General features: G+C 40.0%; 1 protein-coding gene across 2 annotated transcripts in view; it reads right to left on the bottom strand.

Moving 5' to 3' along the window:
• SLC37A1 (solute carrier family 37 member 1) overlaps nucleotides 1-17,737 on the bottom strand; it is a 38,759-nt gene extending 21,022 nt beyond the window's left edge. The window contains exons 1-9 of one of the 2 annotated variants that reach the window (XM_010724375.3): nucleotides 14,377-17,737; nucleotides 13,541-13,794; nucleotides 11,889-11,970; nucleotides 10,924-11,050; nucleotides 8,487-8,565; nucleotides 7,597-7,732; nucleotides 6,084-6,160; nucleotides 4,403-4,569; nucleotides 3,606-3,643 (exon numbers count right to left, since the gene is read on the bottom strand). In XM_010724375.3, the coding sequence (XP_010722677.1) occupies nucleotides 3,606-3,643; nucleotides 4,403-4,569; nucleotides 6,084-6,160; nucleotides 7,597-7,732; nucleotides 8,487-8,565; nucleotides 10,924-11,050; nucleotides 11,889-11,970; nucleotides 13,541-13,596 (762 nt within the window). In that variant the 5' untranslated portion in view covers nucleotides 13,597-13,794; nucleotides 14,377-17,737. The remainder of the gene's footprint in view (nucleotides 1-3,605; nucleotides 3,644-4,402; nucleotides 4,570-6,083; nucleotides 6,161-7,596; nucleotides 7,733-8,486; nucleotides 8,566-10,923; nucleotides 11,051-11,888; nucleotides 11,971-13,540; nucleotides 13,795-14,376) is intronic. The other variant, XM_010724382.3, reaches the window with a different exon arrangement.
• Nucleotides 17,738-17,780: the final 43 nt, after the last annotated feature.

Raw genomic sequence — 17,780 nt, 5'->3', positions numbered from 1 at the left:
CCATCTATCTAAAATTATTTTTTTCGGGGGGAGGGGGAGTGGGGAGAGAAGGGGGGCACAGTAAAAAGCATAAACCATCCCTGAACTATCTGTCTGTGATACCTGAAACAAGTAGATGCAGTTCACGTATACGTGCAGACAGCCTTCACATATAGTAATTCTCTACTTTATGAAAAGACATATGGGATTCCTTAGGACCATGCCTCTAACACGCTCCTCAGCAGCCTTAATTTACTGTCATACACAGGAAACCCCAAGACCTATATTTGCTCTCTTGTTCTTTCAAAGACCTAGTTGAAAACGTAGCAGACTTGACTGCCCACGGGTCCATGGGAGTCAAAGGAGAAACAGCCTGGAGCAAAATACTGCTCTGCGTTTTAGTTACAGTAGAAACAAACACATACCAAAGTCTTACTGAACATGAAAACAGAGATAAACTTGCAAACATATTCTGGAACAACAACAGGAGGATAGTGATGACATTCTGTAACATAATTGGTCTTCCAAGTACTCTCCTTTTTGTTTTTTCCCTTGTCTGTTATTTTTCTTTCTGCCTGAATTGCCTCCCTCCTCTTGGGTTACAGATACACAAATCAAGAAAGGAATCTACTTCTCATGACACTGAATGTGTACAAGTCCATGGAGCAGGATGACACGCACCTCAGTGACCCAGGGTCCTAAGGGAGTTGGCTAAGGTGGTTGCTGAGCCACTTTCCACCATATTTGAAAAGTTGTGGCTGTCAGGTGAAGTCCTTGAGGACTGAAAAAAAGGAAACATCACTTCATCTATAAGAAAGGGAGGAATGAGGACCTCGGGAACTTTAGGATGGTGAACCTCACCTCTGTACCTGGGAAGATCATGGAACAAATCCTCCTGGCAGACATGTTAAGGCACATGAGGGTCAAGCAGGTGATCTGAGACAGTCAGCACAGCTTAACAAAGGGAAAGTCATGCCTGATCAATCTGGTCACCTTCTATGATGGAGTGACGGTATCAATGGACAAAGGGAAGGCAGCTCATGTCATCTACCTGGACTTCTGCAAAGTTTTTTACATGGTGCCATACAGCATCCTTATCTCTAAATTGGAGAGACATTGACTGGAAGGCTGGACTATTCACTGGATAAGGAATTGGTTGGAGGGTTGTAGCCAATGGCTTTATGTCCAGGTGGAGGCTGGTAATGGGTGGTGTCCCACAGGGGTCTGTCTTGGGACTAGTACTCTTTAACATATTTGTCAATGACACTGATGATGGAATTAAGTGCATCCTCTACAAGTTTGCTGATGACATCAATCTGAGTGGCTTGATACAGCAGAAGGAAAAGATGCCACACAAAGGGACCTTGAACTCAAAAAGTGGTCTCTTGTGAACCTAATGATGTTCAAAAAAGTAAAATGAACAGTTTTGCACTTGGGTCAAGCTAATCTCACATATGTATACAAATTGGAAGAAAAACTCCTTGAGAGTGACCCTCTTGAGAAGGACTTAGGGATCCTGGTACGAAAAACTGAACATGAGCCAGCAGTGTGCTTGCAGCCTGGAAGGCCAATGTTATCCTGGGTTCCATCAGAAGAGGGGTGGCCAGCAGGGTGAGGGAGGTGATCATCCCCCTCTGCTCTGCTATCATGAGGCCTTAGCTGGAGTACTGTATTCAAGTCTGGGGTCTCAAACACAGGAAAGATTTGGAGCTTTTGGAGAGGGTCCAGAGGAGGGTCTGGAAGATGATCTAAGGGCTGGAGCAGCTCTCCTGTGAAGAGGGGCGGAACGAACTGGGCTTGAGAGAAGACTTGAGAGAAGGCTGTAGGGGAACCTTACTGCAGCCTTCCAATATTTAAAGAGTTTATAAACATGAGGGAAACGAACTTATTACACAGCTAGACAGTTATAGAATAAGGTGGAATGGCTTTAAACTAAAGGAAGGATGATTTAGATTAGATGTCGGGGAATTTTTTTTACTGATACAGTGGTGAGGTGCTGGCACAGGCTGCCCAAAGAGGTTGTGGATGCCCCATCCCTGGAGGCCAGGCTGGATGGGGCACTGGGCAATCTGATCTAGTATATTTGTTCTAGTGGAAGGGATGTTGGAACTTGATTCTTGAAGTCCTCTCCAACCCAAGCCATTCTATGATTCTCACACAGCAGCTGAAATTTTCAAAGGCTTATCTCTTTATCACTGACATAGATTTTTACATTACTTAATTCTGAGCACACAAAAATTGAACTTCTGTGTTAAGTGTACAGGGCAAACAACTCAGTACCAGAGCTCACCTACTTACCAACTTACTTTAAACAGTGTTTGTACAACCCTGTACTCAATATTTGAACAAAAGGATTTTCTTTTAGAAGCAATTGAAAGCTAGAGTTTTGCTGCCACAACAGCACAAGGAAGAACGCATGCAATGTTCAGCAAGACAAAGAAAGCTTATGTATTCACATGTAGACTGTTTTGACAGCAGTAAATTGCATAACTGACACATTTTAAAACTCACCTAACATTTAAAAAGAAATAACCTATTTTTGTTCTTGGAGATTTCAAAATTTCACTAGACAGGCCTTAAGCAATCTAATCCAATGTAAAAGTCAGTCCCACTACAAGCAGAGGGCAGGATCAGATGACTTACTGAGGTCCTTTCCAAATTAAATCATTCTATAATTCCACAAAAAAAAAAGCAACACACACACAACATAGCACTGTCATGTGACCAATATAACTAAGTACAAGTTATTTTTCCTCTCCATTTCACAGTTCTTCATTAATGTCAATACAGTCTGTAGTAATTCCAATTAGCTTGCGTTAAATAAAGGCCGTATTGTATCACAACAAAATTCTCTGCCACAGACTGACTGCTTGCCCCAGTCTCTTAACCTTTTAGTTAAGAGGTGAGAGGTCATCATCCCTGCAGGTGTTCAAGAACATCGTAGACATGGCACTGAGTGATACAACTTAGTAGGCACAGTGGTGATGGCTGACAGTTGGACTAGATGATCTCAGTGGTTTTTTCTAACCTTAATGATTCTATGAACTGCAGCTTCACATACATTTTTTGTTCCTCTTTTCCCCAGTCGTGAGTTCCTGCTGCCCTTCCCTCTATCCAAGGGATATCCCACCTTTCATTCAAGCTCAGAGATACAAGATTCACAGATCACATACTAGGTAGAGGACTGCTTGCATTTTACTTTCTGCAGCGCCCAGTACAAGGTTTTTAACAGGGAGATCCTTGATAGGCCATGGTTGGCAGCTATCTCATATCCAAGCAAGTAGGGAAACTGAAGGACACAGGTCAAATACTTTGAATACACTCAGGAAGATTGGAGGAAAATAACATGAAGAAAAATGAAGAGCTTTTACTCAGTTTGCTGTGCTAAGTTCATCCATTGCAAAACCTTAGCTCAAACCAAGTCATTCACCTCCTCATTTACTGCTTTGGTAGACAGTAAGCTTCTGGTTTACCACTGAAGCACAGAGAATCAATCATTCTTTCAAATCTGGGTATGTTATAACAACACTGCACAAAAGGACCATGAAGATTATTTGATTACCAGAGCTACCATAAATATGTATATTAAAAGGTAAAAAATCACAGCAGAAAAAACATTCACTTACACTGGATGGCGTGCAGGAGCAACTTATATCTTTAGGATCTGAAATACAGTAACACACATAGTTAATAATGAAAGAAAGCATAAATAATCTCTCTTAAAACACTTATCAGTAGTGTAATTTACTACCAATAAGCCAACAGTACAGAGGGCACAAAAGTATAAACATTTGAACATTTGGTTGTAAACTTAGAGAAACAGAAAAGAATGCTTCACGGTACCCTTTGCATTCTAAGACAACAGTTCTATCTGGCAGCCCAGTTCACTGCATCATTCTAGTTGTGTCAACAGAGCTTTTTTATGTCCTCAGACAGGACAGATGCAGAAAAATAAGCATCCATAATACTATCTCTAAGTCTACAAAGAGACAAATGGAAGCACTTCTTCATTTCTAACTGAAGGTCACAGATCTTGCTCTTATCAGGCAATCTCTTTATTTTGTAGAACCTTATGGATGTCCTACGTTGAATGGTAGCACAGATTACACATTACAGCCAGGTGGGATATTCTACTATTTAGATGTGTCTGATACCTGAACAGTTTTTTAAAGACAGGGGAGTAAAGATAGGACAGTGCACTGAATTCTGAAGTGTTACTCTCAGATATGATAATCTGGGTATATGAATTTGTCAGACACACAGATTTTTCTTAATCTAGTTCTAGGACGAAGTTGTTTCAGTATTAGTGTATCTTCAAGAATAATTGCTAGCTATTACTATGCCCCAGGTCATTTAGCTTAAACAGCGGTGTTCTTTGCCAATAATGAGCCCTTTCACGGTTCTATCACACAAAAGCACTTACGTTCAATAAGAAAGAGGAAACAAACAATCCCCATCACAGCAATGATAACACCAGGCATCACAAAGGAGAGACCCCAGCATGTAGATACCCAGTAAGCAGCAATTAAGGATCCCAAGATGTTTCCCACTGATGTGTGTGAATTCCAGATTCCCATGATCAAACCTCTCCTGCATTAAAAAGAAACAAATAAGCCCCACAGACATTGAAAAAAGTAAATAAAAAAAGACTGCTTACCTGTAGTGACCATGAAGTATCTGCAAACTTATTGCTCTGTAACTGACCACTTCTTTATGCTAGCCTTCCATCTGTCAGTTTCAAAGCATCTAAATATTTAGAGAAGTGTTCCAAGAACTCCTCTGTGTATGACAGAACTCATCCTGCATTTAACAGCACCACAGGGATTTGAGTGCTTCCAGCAACAATGTACATAGATGTTGCATAGCATATACACCCTATGCCCAGTGCTTCTGTGAATGGAAGTCCTGCAAATACACTGCATAGACTTAACTCACCGAATTCACTGAACTTGTCAGCCAGGAAATCCTAGATTAGAGCTGCTGTAGAATAGCTCCAGCAGAACCAGTGTAAATCACAACAATTCTGCTGAAGTCTTGGCAGTTAGCAGGCTTTTTCCTTGTAAGTCTTGGGAAAACTGCCTTGCCTTCAGCAGGAGGTTACCTGGAGCAACCTAATTTTAAATAAAATAAATCTTTTTCTTTGGCTGAAGACAAGATCCAAGAAGTCTGCTCATGTTTCAAGGAATTTGTAGCAAAACGAAACTCAGTGACATTGAACCAGAGCTCTATCTAACAGCCCATTATGTAGCCTCCTAAAACCAAAGACTGTCGCTTTTGCTCAAAAAAGAAAATCTGAATGAATGCATCTGCTATGCAGAGACCTGTTAATTCTTTTCAGTAGTTTGATACTGTATTTTTTCAACTGTCTCACAATTTTACATAGAAAACATATACTGAATTTTCGTATGTACTCCCCTGGAACTGATTGACAGTAATGTTCCTTTCAGATGTCTACAATGGACAGCACTAAATAGCATTTATTATATGCTACAATATACTACTACTATAGCCATCAACCATCACCAAAGCCAATAAATTTAATATGCAGCTCTCACAAAATTCATGGAAGATTTCTGGATGGTATGATAAAACAAGCATTAAGAGTGAAAGGAAGAAAAAGGACGATTTAAAGAAAGTGACAAAAAGAAAGGTTAAGTCAGCTATGATATTTCTTTTCTTTTTAAATTAAATTTCAGGTTTTTCTAAGTGTGTTAGAAAGAATACATCAGACAAAAAGATATCTTTAGAGCTGTATTCTGACAACTGCTTTGAAACACAGATGAAAACACATTAAAAAGGCATGATAGCAGCCTTTATCAAAAGTGATTTTAGACTGGTAATATTTGCAAGAATTCCAAAACAATTCATCTGAAAAATTAAACATCAAACAAAGGAGTTACCAGATAACACTAATTTGACATGAAAGAGAATATTTCAAAGTGAAATGTAAGCTAACCAGAAAACTTCTGTCAAGGATCCACCTACCTTTTCTTTTATCCCAAAGCATCACTGAAGCAATAGGTAGATACTTACACTGACTACAACCTTACAGCCCTGAATGCACTGATTTGTACTTCCAAAACTCTGCATTATGTATTACTTACCTTCCTTTTCCAAACCAGTTGCCAATACATGTAACGACACTTGGCCAGCCAGTAGTCTGCACCAACCCATTAGCTATCTGAAAGCATACAGAAACAATAATAAATAAGCATAGACTATGACAAGTTAAGTTTCTATTCCTACATAATCCCTGTTGAGTGCTGTGTTAGGAAAAGGAAGACTAAACAAGTGCTTTGATTTCAGAAATTTACTAGGAGTTTCAAAAGCATTATTTTTCAAGAATAAACAAGCTGAAACGTTTCACAGGGGTTCTTCCCTGTCCCTAAATATTTCCAGTAATACAAACCACAAAAAAGTAAAATTCAATCACGTGCTTACCAAAAATCTCATTTCACTGACAACACAGAACAGGCAAACCAATTCCCCAAACTCTAAGAGCTACACAATACTTCACTCAGTTTGAACATACACTGCAAATATACTTTGCCATAAGTGAAAAAATAAAAAAGCTTTCATGAAGACTGGACAACTTTGAACACTAGATTTAAAATGATTAAAAGACATGCAAATAAGCTTAGAGGAGAAATGTAATATACTGTATTCAGACTGAGGTAAGAGATATTTCGGCATGCAAGTTGCACAGATGTGAGGGAATCCTAACTCAATTCAATTCCTAAAACCTGTCAGGCAATTGTTCTTCAACCCAAAGATTACAGCATATAAGCAACTGAACATGAAATGAAGCAATCTCACACCTTTGTGTTACAGGACTCACTGTCCACATCACTGGTAGGCACACAGCCTATATCTAAGGCAGCTGGCTCCAGTCTTGGAAACCACACAAGCTAACAGCCTTGGGGCACTGACACAGTTTAACAGGTGACTTGGTAAAATAAAAGCTTTCTGTGCTCAAATCTGTATTGCTGCAAGTCATGTCACACGTGCCACGCAAACATGCCGGCTGTGAAAATGCAACCAAGATAATACAAAGAAAGCAACAGCACAAGGTGCAGACCTGTCCAAAATGACTCAGAAGTGCCAATCATACACTGGTCATGATCAAAATTCCATTTTGGGTCAATAATGCCTGATTAGATCTACAAGCACTCTGAAAAATCCCACACAACAAATTTTATTAAAAAGGCTGCCAGTTTCTCAGCCACACCAACGTGGGAGACTCCAACATTAGGCGCATAAAATGTAATTTTCCTGAAGAGAAAGCCAAGATGAATCATTCAAGTCTTGGCAGAATGACAAAAGTAAATATATTTGTTTTAAAACTCATCCACATCTAAGCTTGCAAAGATTTGATCATCAATGAATTTGCCACAGACTGAAACATTAATTTGTTTTCAAAGATTATTATTATTTTTTTTCTTAAACCTGGGGCTACCTACTCTATCATTTCTGTACGTTATTGTTGATGACAGATGTCAGCCTTCATATCCTCCCATCTAACCACTAATCATAGCTAGCAACTCAAAAGAAACAATAACAACACGACATTAAAAAGCACCATGGAAACTCAGACTATCTAAAGAAAATCATGCCTACCTGGGCCATTATGTAAAACCACAGATTATGTATATTACAGAAATAACCCAATCCAAACATTGCAGTGAAGAGCCCGCTAGCAAGCATTCCAACTGTCAGATAGTACCGGATGGGCAGCCGTTCTCCTATTATTCCACTTGAAACGTGGAAGGAAAGAAAAAGAAAAGGTGTAATTAAAAATCGGATCATAAAGCTTTCAGGAATAAAGAATATTTTGTGTTGCTTAATTCTTGTTGAAGGGAAACTTTAGTAGTAAAGTACTTGACAGAAAAAAAACAATAAATGTTTCATGATCAGTAAGTGCCAAGGGCTAACATCTGCACAACAATCTTTCAGGGACATGCTCACCTGAAGCCCACTGGAAGTGACTTACAGAATCATTTTCCAAATGGCCCACAGCATGGGAACATCTCCAGTTATTTAAAATGAGATTTATCACTCTCACTACTGACTCTAGTTATGAGGGTTCCAATTTTGGTAAAGAGGCAACTCCAAATGGCAGTCAATAACCAACGGATGATTTTGATAGTGTCTGCTACTGCTCTTTCACTACAGGACACATCACCTCAGTCTACAGAAGTGTATTGGACACAGATAAAATTTGGGGATGTGCATCCCAAACCCAGTGCACCCCAAAGAAACACAGGTTAGAATGCAAGCTGAAAAGCACTCATGCACAAGCAGTTGTGAGAGTAAAAAAATCTTTTTGCACACCAAGAGGTATAATACCACTGGGAACTAAGGAAGATGCATTGTTTTTTATAGCTATTAGCACAGAGATGGGAGAAGGATATCCAAGTTCTCATTCCCTTCATGAGAAACTTTACAGTAGGATAGGACAATATACTGAGAATAGTAGTGATGAAGGTTTCCAAGAGAATCAGATTTACCTTAAATACATTCCAATTGCATATGCACACAGAAATGAGTAATCCAGTGCTCCCAGTAACTGCTTGTAGTTATTCTTATCTAAGAATACATTTTCAAAATAAATCACCAGTTTATATGTGCCGATAATTTTTATATATGATAAGAAAAATGACATGCATAGGACACAGTGGATGTACATTAGATCTTTAATTTTAAATGAGTACTTTTAAATGGGACTTAAGCACATATCATGCAAAACACATTTAACAACAGCAACAAAAAAAACCCTCTACAATTTATGCTTTCACTTGTAGCACATTAGGAAAAAATATTTCTAGGCCCACTTTTAATTCTGCTTTACTCAAATCATCACTTAGGAATTTATTTGCAAGGTATCCACTTCTTATAGCTACTTAAACTAACTAACAAACAAAAAAAGAGCCCAACCTTGGAAAAAACAACTAAACCATAAAAGGTATTCTCAAAAGTGCAGTGGAAAGATGAGTTTCCTATATGTGGTGCTAAAAGCAAAAATAGCTTAAAAAAATCCATCATTGTATAGGCTTTTTAAGGAATCATCTTAATAATTATCTTCAATAATTTTTGAATGGTTAAATTCTATGGCACTTCATTCTCTAACCTCTCATAAGGTGCAGTGACAGAAGTCGAGTTTAAAAAAAGAAAAATAAGGTTCAGCTCTCTACAAGAAACAACCATAATCACAACAAAATGGAACTTGCAGGATGGAAGGGGGCAGCAGGAGGAACTCCATCCAGATGGAAAAAACATGTTTAGCCTCAAGAGACCTGAACTCACACCAAGAAAGACAACTATGTTTGCACGGAGCCACAATTCAAAGGATCATAGAATCATTTGAGTTGGAATGAACCTTTAACACTCATCTAGTCCAACTACCCTGCAATGAACAGGGACATCTACAGCTCGATCAGGTTGTCCAGAGTCCTGTTCAGCCTGACTTTGCTTGTCTTCAGGGATGAGGCATCCAGCAACTCTCTGGGCAACCTGTTCCAATGCTTCATTATCCTTAGCATAAAACCTTTTTCCTTGTAACAGCCTAGATCTCCCCTCTTTCAGCTCGATACCATTTCCCCTTGTTCTGTCACAATAGATCCTGTTAAAAAGTCTGTCCTTTTCCTTCTCTCAGCCCTGCTTTAGATACTGACAGGCCACCTGGAGCCACCTCTTCTCCAAGCTGAAAAGACCCAGCTTTCTCAGCCTGACCTTGTAGGGAAGGCGTTCCATTCCTTGGTTCATTTTTGAGGCCCACCTCCAGACATGCTCCAGCAGGTTCATGTCTCTCCCACTGACTCTGACAATACAGTCACTGTTATTAAAATGCCCTTTTTTTTCAGTGACATTCCAGCTTGCCAGCTCTGACATCTCAAAACCAGAGCTGAAAGAACAACTTTAGAGTGCTATCTCAAAGAGACAGCTTTGCAACAACATGTGTGTTCATGGAAAAAAGTAGGACATTAGAGCTCGAAGTTTTCAATATTAATAAAGCCAACTAGTATTTCAGACAAGTAAGCTCAGTCTCCCCTTGGTCAAGGGACAAAAAAAACCAACAATCGTGTTTTACTGCACACCACAACATTTGAAAACATGAGACTACATTATTTCAGTTGACTGACTACCCTGCAGCAGGCAGTTAGTACACAGAATTCTGTCAGAAAGCGTAGAGCTAAAATCTCTAATTCTCCTTGATGAGTGGATTTTTTTTAATTGCTAATTAAGGAGTAATTAGAATGGCTTACTGATGGCTAGAGAGACTGAGTTGACTATACTACTCCACTGATGTTCTTGGCAGTGATTAAAGTGACAGGGAATGATTTAAAATCTCCATTAAATACCAGTACAATTACATTTGAAGTGTCTTTCTAAGTAGGCAAATATTCTTCTTTTTAAGTAAAGAGACAGGTTGATAAGCTAGCCAGTACGTTGTCAATTCCATTCTTCAATTAATTCCCAAGATTTTCTCCAACAGAATGATGAAAAAAATATATTTTCTCCCAATAAAGATTCTGAAAAGTTCCAGTTTGGATAATCACCAAGTAATTTAATTTCAGTGTCTTCTAGACCTTGAACTTGAGTAGTAGAAAATCATAACCATTTATTCTATTCTGCCCCTTAGACATTTTAAAGACGTATCTAAATTTCAGGCCCATTGTCTGACTGAACATAGTTCTACTGAAACCACCTTATAGCTCTAACAGGTAAAATAACATCAGTTGTTTAAGTGATTTTAAGGAGGCAAGACATCACAAGCTAAGTCTTTACTTTCTTTGAAAAAAAACAATGAGAACACTGAAAAAAACATCCCTCCCATATACAACCCCTGAATCTCCCTATGTATGGAAGAATAGCAAGAGGCAGAAAAAGTAATTACTAATATAAGCACTTTATTATTGGGAAAAAAGGGAGAAAAATATGCCTTACCAAATGGCTCCCATCCACACTGAGATGCATTAGATGGCTTTTTGACAGACTGAGTCTGGGCAGCATATTCTCTGTAGGAGCTAAGTTCAACTTCATGTGAAGCAGCACAATGCTTATGTAGTTCTCCCTGATACAGAAAGGAAATTTGAAAATGGAAAATTCATTTCCAACAGAACTCTTGTTAAGCTTCATACAGCAAGAAATTTAATTCTGTGTGAAGCTGCGTCAAACACAATGAAATAGGTAAAATTTTAAGCCATTATTAACTGCTATTGTTCAGCAAAGCCATCATTACACCAAAGAGCAACCATGTGGCTAGTAATGATGTGCTACAGAGAAGTTCTGTTTGTAAGTGCAGAATTTCAAAATTCTTTATTAATATTGAATTACCATATCCACTGTTACTCACCAGTTATATACCAGAGCCCTGGAAGATTTGATTTGTGCTTGGCAAGTTACAGGTACATGAGATTAGAATGAGAAAAACATAGGGATAGAGGATATCTTGTCACTGGGTTCACTGGGAACAGAAGTGAAAAGCATGGAGTCCCAAGCATACAGACAACTATGATGTTCAGCAGCACTTGGAACAGTCATGTAAATGTCAGTTGAATTTTAGCACATTTGAGTCATCAGTTGCAAGAAGATTTTCTCAAATATAAGAATGCAAACGTGTTCCCTGTTACATATCTACATACTGCATTAATTCACATGAACAGCCTCAAGTACAGGCATAACTGTTCCGAGTCTTAAGCCCGAAGAATAGAAGTATACATAACATTCTAGGAGTGGTCTCATTAAAACTTATTACATAAATGTCCCTGTGTGCCAGTTTCATCAGGTTTCCATCTCTAAAACCATTCCAAGTTAAACACTGCCGTTTACAAAAGAAAACACTGAAAAAGATGACTACTTCCTTGTTTGATAACAGAAGGATGTTTAAATAACAACTCAGCCTTGCTTACCTTGACTATACTGATAGGTTTCCTTGATAAATGGAAGCTGGCATATAAGAAGAAGGTGAGAGTAAAAATGAAGGCTCTATACCTGTAATACAAAAAAAAAAAAAAAATGGATGTGACTTACTTTTAGTGCTGTTACAGAAAACATTACAAAATGGTAATCTGGGAATAGGTGAAGACAACTTTTTTTTCACATTCTCTAACAGCCAGAAGAATCGCCCCTAGCAGTAGCACCTGCTATCATCTAGCTTTGGAAGGGAGCATTGTGATACACTGGCGATATACAGGACAACACATGAGTCTGCAGAGCTGATTTGCACGTTTACAAACTTTCCTTCAGGGACTATTAAAAGACAATTAAACATTAAACATAAGATAGTCATATCTCACACTTTATGGTTTCAGCCAGCTTTCTGTTATAATTAAGATGTAAAAGATGGCTGAGCTGTCATTTTAACTATTGTGAATTATTACCTTTTTCTTTTCTTATACTGCTTTTAGGATTTTTGCTTTATTTTTGCCTTCCACTGCAACAGCCATTGGCCATTTATAGGGACTGTAGCATGGATAGACATTGCTTGCATGCGCTGTCAGTTGGAGCATATGAACATAATTCTCCAGCTTTGGGCTTGGGAAGACTTTTCCCTTATACTTCACTGGCATCTTGGGGCTTTCTCTGCAGTTCCTATGAACTATAAGGTCACTCTGCCACTGCAAGCATAAGACAAACGCAGCAATCTAATCTATTCTATTCCATACCTACAGAACGTATGTTTCAGCTGCTTAAGAAGCTGAATGTTTTGTGGATTTCTACTTCTAACAACAGAGAGAAATCAGAGTATACCTACTGGCTTTTTCTAGCCTTGATCTTAATGTAAAAATCTGCAAATAAAACTGCATGTGCACATTAAAAGATCTGATAGCAGACAGCTTAATGCAGTCCCTAATTTTTAATCAATCTTCAATCAACTCCTGTCTTATAAAATTCTGTATAGCAAGGGCATTGTTTATAGTTCTGACATACAAAGATGTTAACAAAAAAAGAAAAAAAAAAAGGGGTGAGTTTGACTGTGAGTTGAGTTATTCACCCCTATTACTGAAGGCATTGCCATGAGTTATAAAACTATAATGACACTGTCCTTGCTTCTATACTGTGATAAATTGTTTAAACAGATGTGCTTGGTCTTCCATTTGTTATTTTTGTTATTCACACACAATTAATTCAGTATTCTCTCTCAGAAAGCACATAAAACAATGCCATCCACTTACCAGGATTGTTTGTTTTTTAAAAATATTACAGTACTAAGAATTAAAACCATAATTCTAAGGTCCGTACCAAACATCAGTTCATGGGGAAGAATACACACTTCTGGTTAAAACACATAATCTAAGTCGAGAAGGGTGCTCAAGAGTTTGGATATAAAAATGTGAAAGTTATCCTTTCAAGTGCATACCTTGCATAGGAAAGGTCAAAACAATTTACCCTCTAGCATACTTGACTAATACTTTTAAAATGTGAGCAATATTTGTTATACAACTTACAACATTTTTTGCTGCATATACCAAGCGATAAAAAAGCAAAAATAGAGCAAGAGAACAAAATGATCTATCCCAGACTCAAATTCACATTGTCAGCACCATACTTCAAGACTTACCACTGATCTCGTGAAAATGAAGTGATGAAGCGAATCCCGGGAGGCAGCTGAGCCATCTACAGCTGGTATCAAATTTTAGGCGACAGTTACGTGCTTGTGAAAACCTTAGCTGCTGTTCAGAATGTATATTAAAGATCTTCCACAAGCCATGCAATTGTAGGCTGCAAACTTGGAAGGCTTCCCTTTAGATCTTGCTCTTGTAACTTCAGCCACTACGTGGCAAGTACTTCTCTCTGTTTTTGTTAATTGCTGATCTATGAAAAAGAAAATCTGGTACGTAAACATCTTCATCAAGGTACTTAATATTTTCTAACCATAACATTTCAGCTGCAATGATCTATTCAAGACAGAAGTCATTACCATAACTAGCCTTCTTCTAGACATCAAAAATGTAACAGATAACTTCAAGCCAATATAAATTGCAACCTTTCCTACATTTTGTCATTTATAATCTATTTTGAGAAGTCAGCTTAGGATAGAGCAGTGGTAGCAGAAGGAAAAGATGCACTTTAAACATGATCCAAAGCCTGCTGGCATCAAAACACTGCTTTTGTCTCAGGAAGAGTACAAATAGGCAATTACCCACCTTGGAAAGATCTATTTTAACATATCATAAGCATTCATGAGGTTAAAATTTGCTCAAAAATAACTGCAGCGTTTTCAGCCTGGAAAAGAGAATTCTTCAACTTGCAATCAGGTGCAGCTGAACAATGCTGCCAGCAACACTTGACCAGAACTCCCTGTTCTAGCCTGATTCCCCTGTCCAAGTATCAGTGACACACAAGGCACCAAATTGTCAGTGAAGCAGGAAAAACAAACAAAGAAAATGTCCCCACCTGAGCTCCTTACAGCAGCTCACCCAGCAGTCAGGCTCATGCACATATGTGAATCACATCCCCTGGCACGCAGGGAAATAGTGAGATTACGGCAGCATTGATTCAGTTCGATTTAAAATGTAGGAGAATTCCAGCTGAAGCACCTCAACAGAAGCAACTGATCCTTTATTACAGGTACTGCAACAGGAACTAGCTGCAATTATTTTGCAGCAAGTCTGAGCCAGCTGTTGAGTAAGATGACAAAAGGCTCTGTGGGCATAAGGTGTGACTGCAAATCAAGTAGGCAAGCTGAGCCTCCCTGTATGCTAACAGCAGGGCCATCCCAACAGGATGACAAATGATGTGCCAGGACTATGACCAGGATCTGCAACGTAACCCCAGCCGTGTCACCAGCCAAGCTTGTAAAGTCAGCACCAGGCACATTTTCCTGAGCCTGGAAGTTGGTAGGATACAGGAACTGCTCTCCTGGAAAAGAATGGGAAGTGAGATAAAGCAAAATCTCTTCTGAAGAAAGCACACCTGGCAAAACCAAAGGGCTGGCTTAATCTGAAAATTTTAGAAACTGCCACCTAGCAGGCTGAGGTATGAGCCTCTCTCCTCTCATCTTTATCCTTTACCTTATTACAGAAATCAAAGTTGATGGTCCTCAGCCAGCTGAACGACAACAATGAACTCAGTCCCCTTGTGCCAAAGCTGACCAGATCAAGGGTCTGGTTCATTATTCTAATGCATATTTTTGCCATGCTTTTTGGTTTTCACAGTGTCCTATAATCATAGAATTGTCTCAGTTGAAAAAATCTTTAAAGGTCAGCTAGTCCAACTCCTCTGCAATGAACAGAGACACCTACAGCTACATCAGGTTGCTCAGAGCCCTGTCCAGTCTGACCTTGAGCGTTTCCAGGGATGGGTTTACACCACCTCTCTTGGCAATGGTTGGCTTACTGGGGTGCGAGGCACATTGTGTCCTTGCTATCTCCCTTCTCCAAAAGTGAATGGACTTGCTAATCTTGTTTGGTGTGCTCCACCTCCTTCCCTGCGCTCTCCATCAGACTGTGCAATCAATCAGCAAACCCTATAATCATTCCCAGCTTTCCTGCCAGGAGTCTCCTACCCTGCTCCCACTCCCAACTGTGGGTTCCTGCCTCCTTGTGTACTGGTCTTTGTTGCCACACATCGATGGTTCTGACGGCTGATCTATCAGAAAATCTGCCCTGAAAACCAGATGATCCAGCAGAAAATACTAACTTCCTCTCTGGCCATCAAACTGCTAAGCAGGATAAATCTGAAGCAGCAGGAGCATAAGGACAGGGACTGAAGATGGCACTGCCCCCTTATAGCAACAACTAGTTGTTATGGCAGCTGAATTCCAGACCAACACATGATCATCAGTAATCTCATACTTGGTTAGAAATGAGCTACAGATAGCTCCTGTGAAAGAGAGGCAAGAGGAAAAAGAGGTGGGCAAAGGAGCAGAATGAACTTTTTCTTCCAGCAGTAGCTGATCTGTTTCAACATCCCGACTCCATCTCCCCTTTCTCTCAGTTAAATAACAGTTTTGGTATTTGAGTTAAGTGATCTCACTGTAAGTGAGGTGGCAGAAATATCTACTGAGGAAAAAAGTGGGAGGCTTGCAAAGAACAAAGATCCGAAGTCTTTAAGCCTATTCATGTGGTTTCTTTAAAATATCGAGGGATAAGGCAGTGGCCACCACAGAAAAGGAATTGTTCAGCAGGTTACTTTGAACAGTCTCAGTGTAAGCAGTTGCAAAAAGACTTCACACATCTTACAAAAGGTTTCAGTGCTATGTGTTCACAGAAGGCTGCAAATCCCTGCACCTGCTGCACGGATCACGCTCACACCTCCAAAGTGCTCATTGGGAAGACAATAACTAACAATCCAACAAAGACAACCAAAGCTAAAACCACAAGCTCCTAACTCCCTATTGTAAATGCAGAGCCCTGGAGCTCCACAAGGAGGACTGGACATTGGAACCACACTCCGAGTCTATTTGGCAGGGGCTGATTTCATCTTATCTAGTGCAGCAGGGGGCTCAGACCACGGCCTTGCAAAGTCTGCAGCATGTTTCATGCCTCAAGTTCTCAATGCCTTGTCAACACCTTGTCTCTCTATATCCAGAAGTTCCTCTGACTTCCAGGTCATGCCTCTATTAGCAAATAAAACTTCTCACACAAAAGCCAAGAAACTTCTGACAATAAAAGTCGTGAACAGGTTATTAAAATCGTATCCTCCTGTAGGTAAGATCAGTTTCTTAAAACAAGCTATTATTCAGAAAGGGCACTAACAGACCACAACAAATAACTGGTAATTTACCAACACATTTGTTACATTTCCATTTCACTAACAAAGCACAAAGACAAACTTCAATCACTTGAACTGGTCTTTTGTACTTTCATTTTCAACAACATTTTTACCTAAGGGAGAGCAAATACTTGCACTTCCTCTTGGCTGTACTGCAACGCGTGAAGCAACACTGTAGTACTTAGCACCTGTATTTAACCTTAGAAATTTTACGTTGTTTCTTCAGTCTTCCACTGCACCATCTGAAACACAGCTCTCTTCCTATTTCAGGAAAACATGGTCATTCGTAACTGGCCTTTCTCACCAGAAATACTGCAAACCAAAGGTTAGCTGTGCTGGAAGAACAGTGTGGAGTTTCTGCCTGGCGCCTGCCTCTCTGCGCACTGCTGCGTTTGAGGACAGGCACACACTGTCTGCTGCTTCTCCATACACCAAATCCAAGTCCTCAGGGTGTGGGCTCAAGAGGCCTTCAGACATATGCATAGCGGAGGCATATTGTAATACTCAGCAGCAAAGCCTCGCCCAGAAATAGTCAGATCCATTGGCTTTAGAGATTGTAGGGCAACCTTAATGGCCATATCTGTTTAGAACCATAGAATATAGAGCTGGAAGGGACCCACAAAGATCAAGTCCAGCTCCTAGCTCCATACAGGAACACCCAAAATCAAACCCTATGTCTGAAAGCATCGTCCAGATGCTCCTTGAACTCCGGCACTGGGGGCTGTGCCCACAGCCCTGGGCAGCCCATTCCATGCCCACCTCCCTCTGGTGCAGATCCTTTCCCTAACCCCCAGCTGCCCCTCTGCTGACACAGCTCCATGCCAGTTAACATTAGTGCAGCAAGCAGGAAACAGATAATTGATTAAAAAACACAGGCCAAAGGTTCCTGGAAGCACACAGCCAGTCCATTCCTGGAGCTCGTAACACCGCGTTACAAACCGCCCCGGAGCCGAGGAAGCACAGGCCGGCCCAGCCCCCGAACGCCGAGCGCGGGCCGAGGTCAAAGCGCCCCAGGGCTGAGCGCTGTACTCTCACCGGACTCCCGGGGACACCGCGCCTCCCTCCCGGCCGTCCCCGAGCCCGCG

This window comes from Meleagris gallopavo, chromosome 1 (genome assembly GCF_000146605.3).
Source record: "Meleagris gallopavo isolate NT-WF06-2002-E0010 breed Aviagen turkey brand Nicholas breeding stock chromosome 1, Turkey_5.1, whole genome shotgun sequence".
In the NCBI taxonomy this organism is placed as follows: domain Eukaryota; kingdom Metazoa; phylum Chordata; class Aves; order Galliformes; family Phasianidae; genus Meleagris; species Meleagris gallopavo.
The sequence above is the reverse complement of the archived record's forward strand: the minus strand, read 5'-3'. Positions and strand labels throughout refer to the sequence as shown.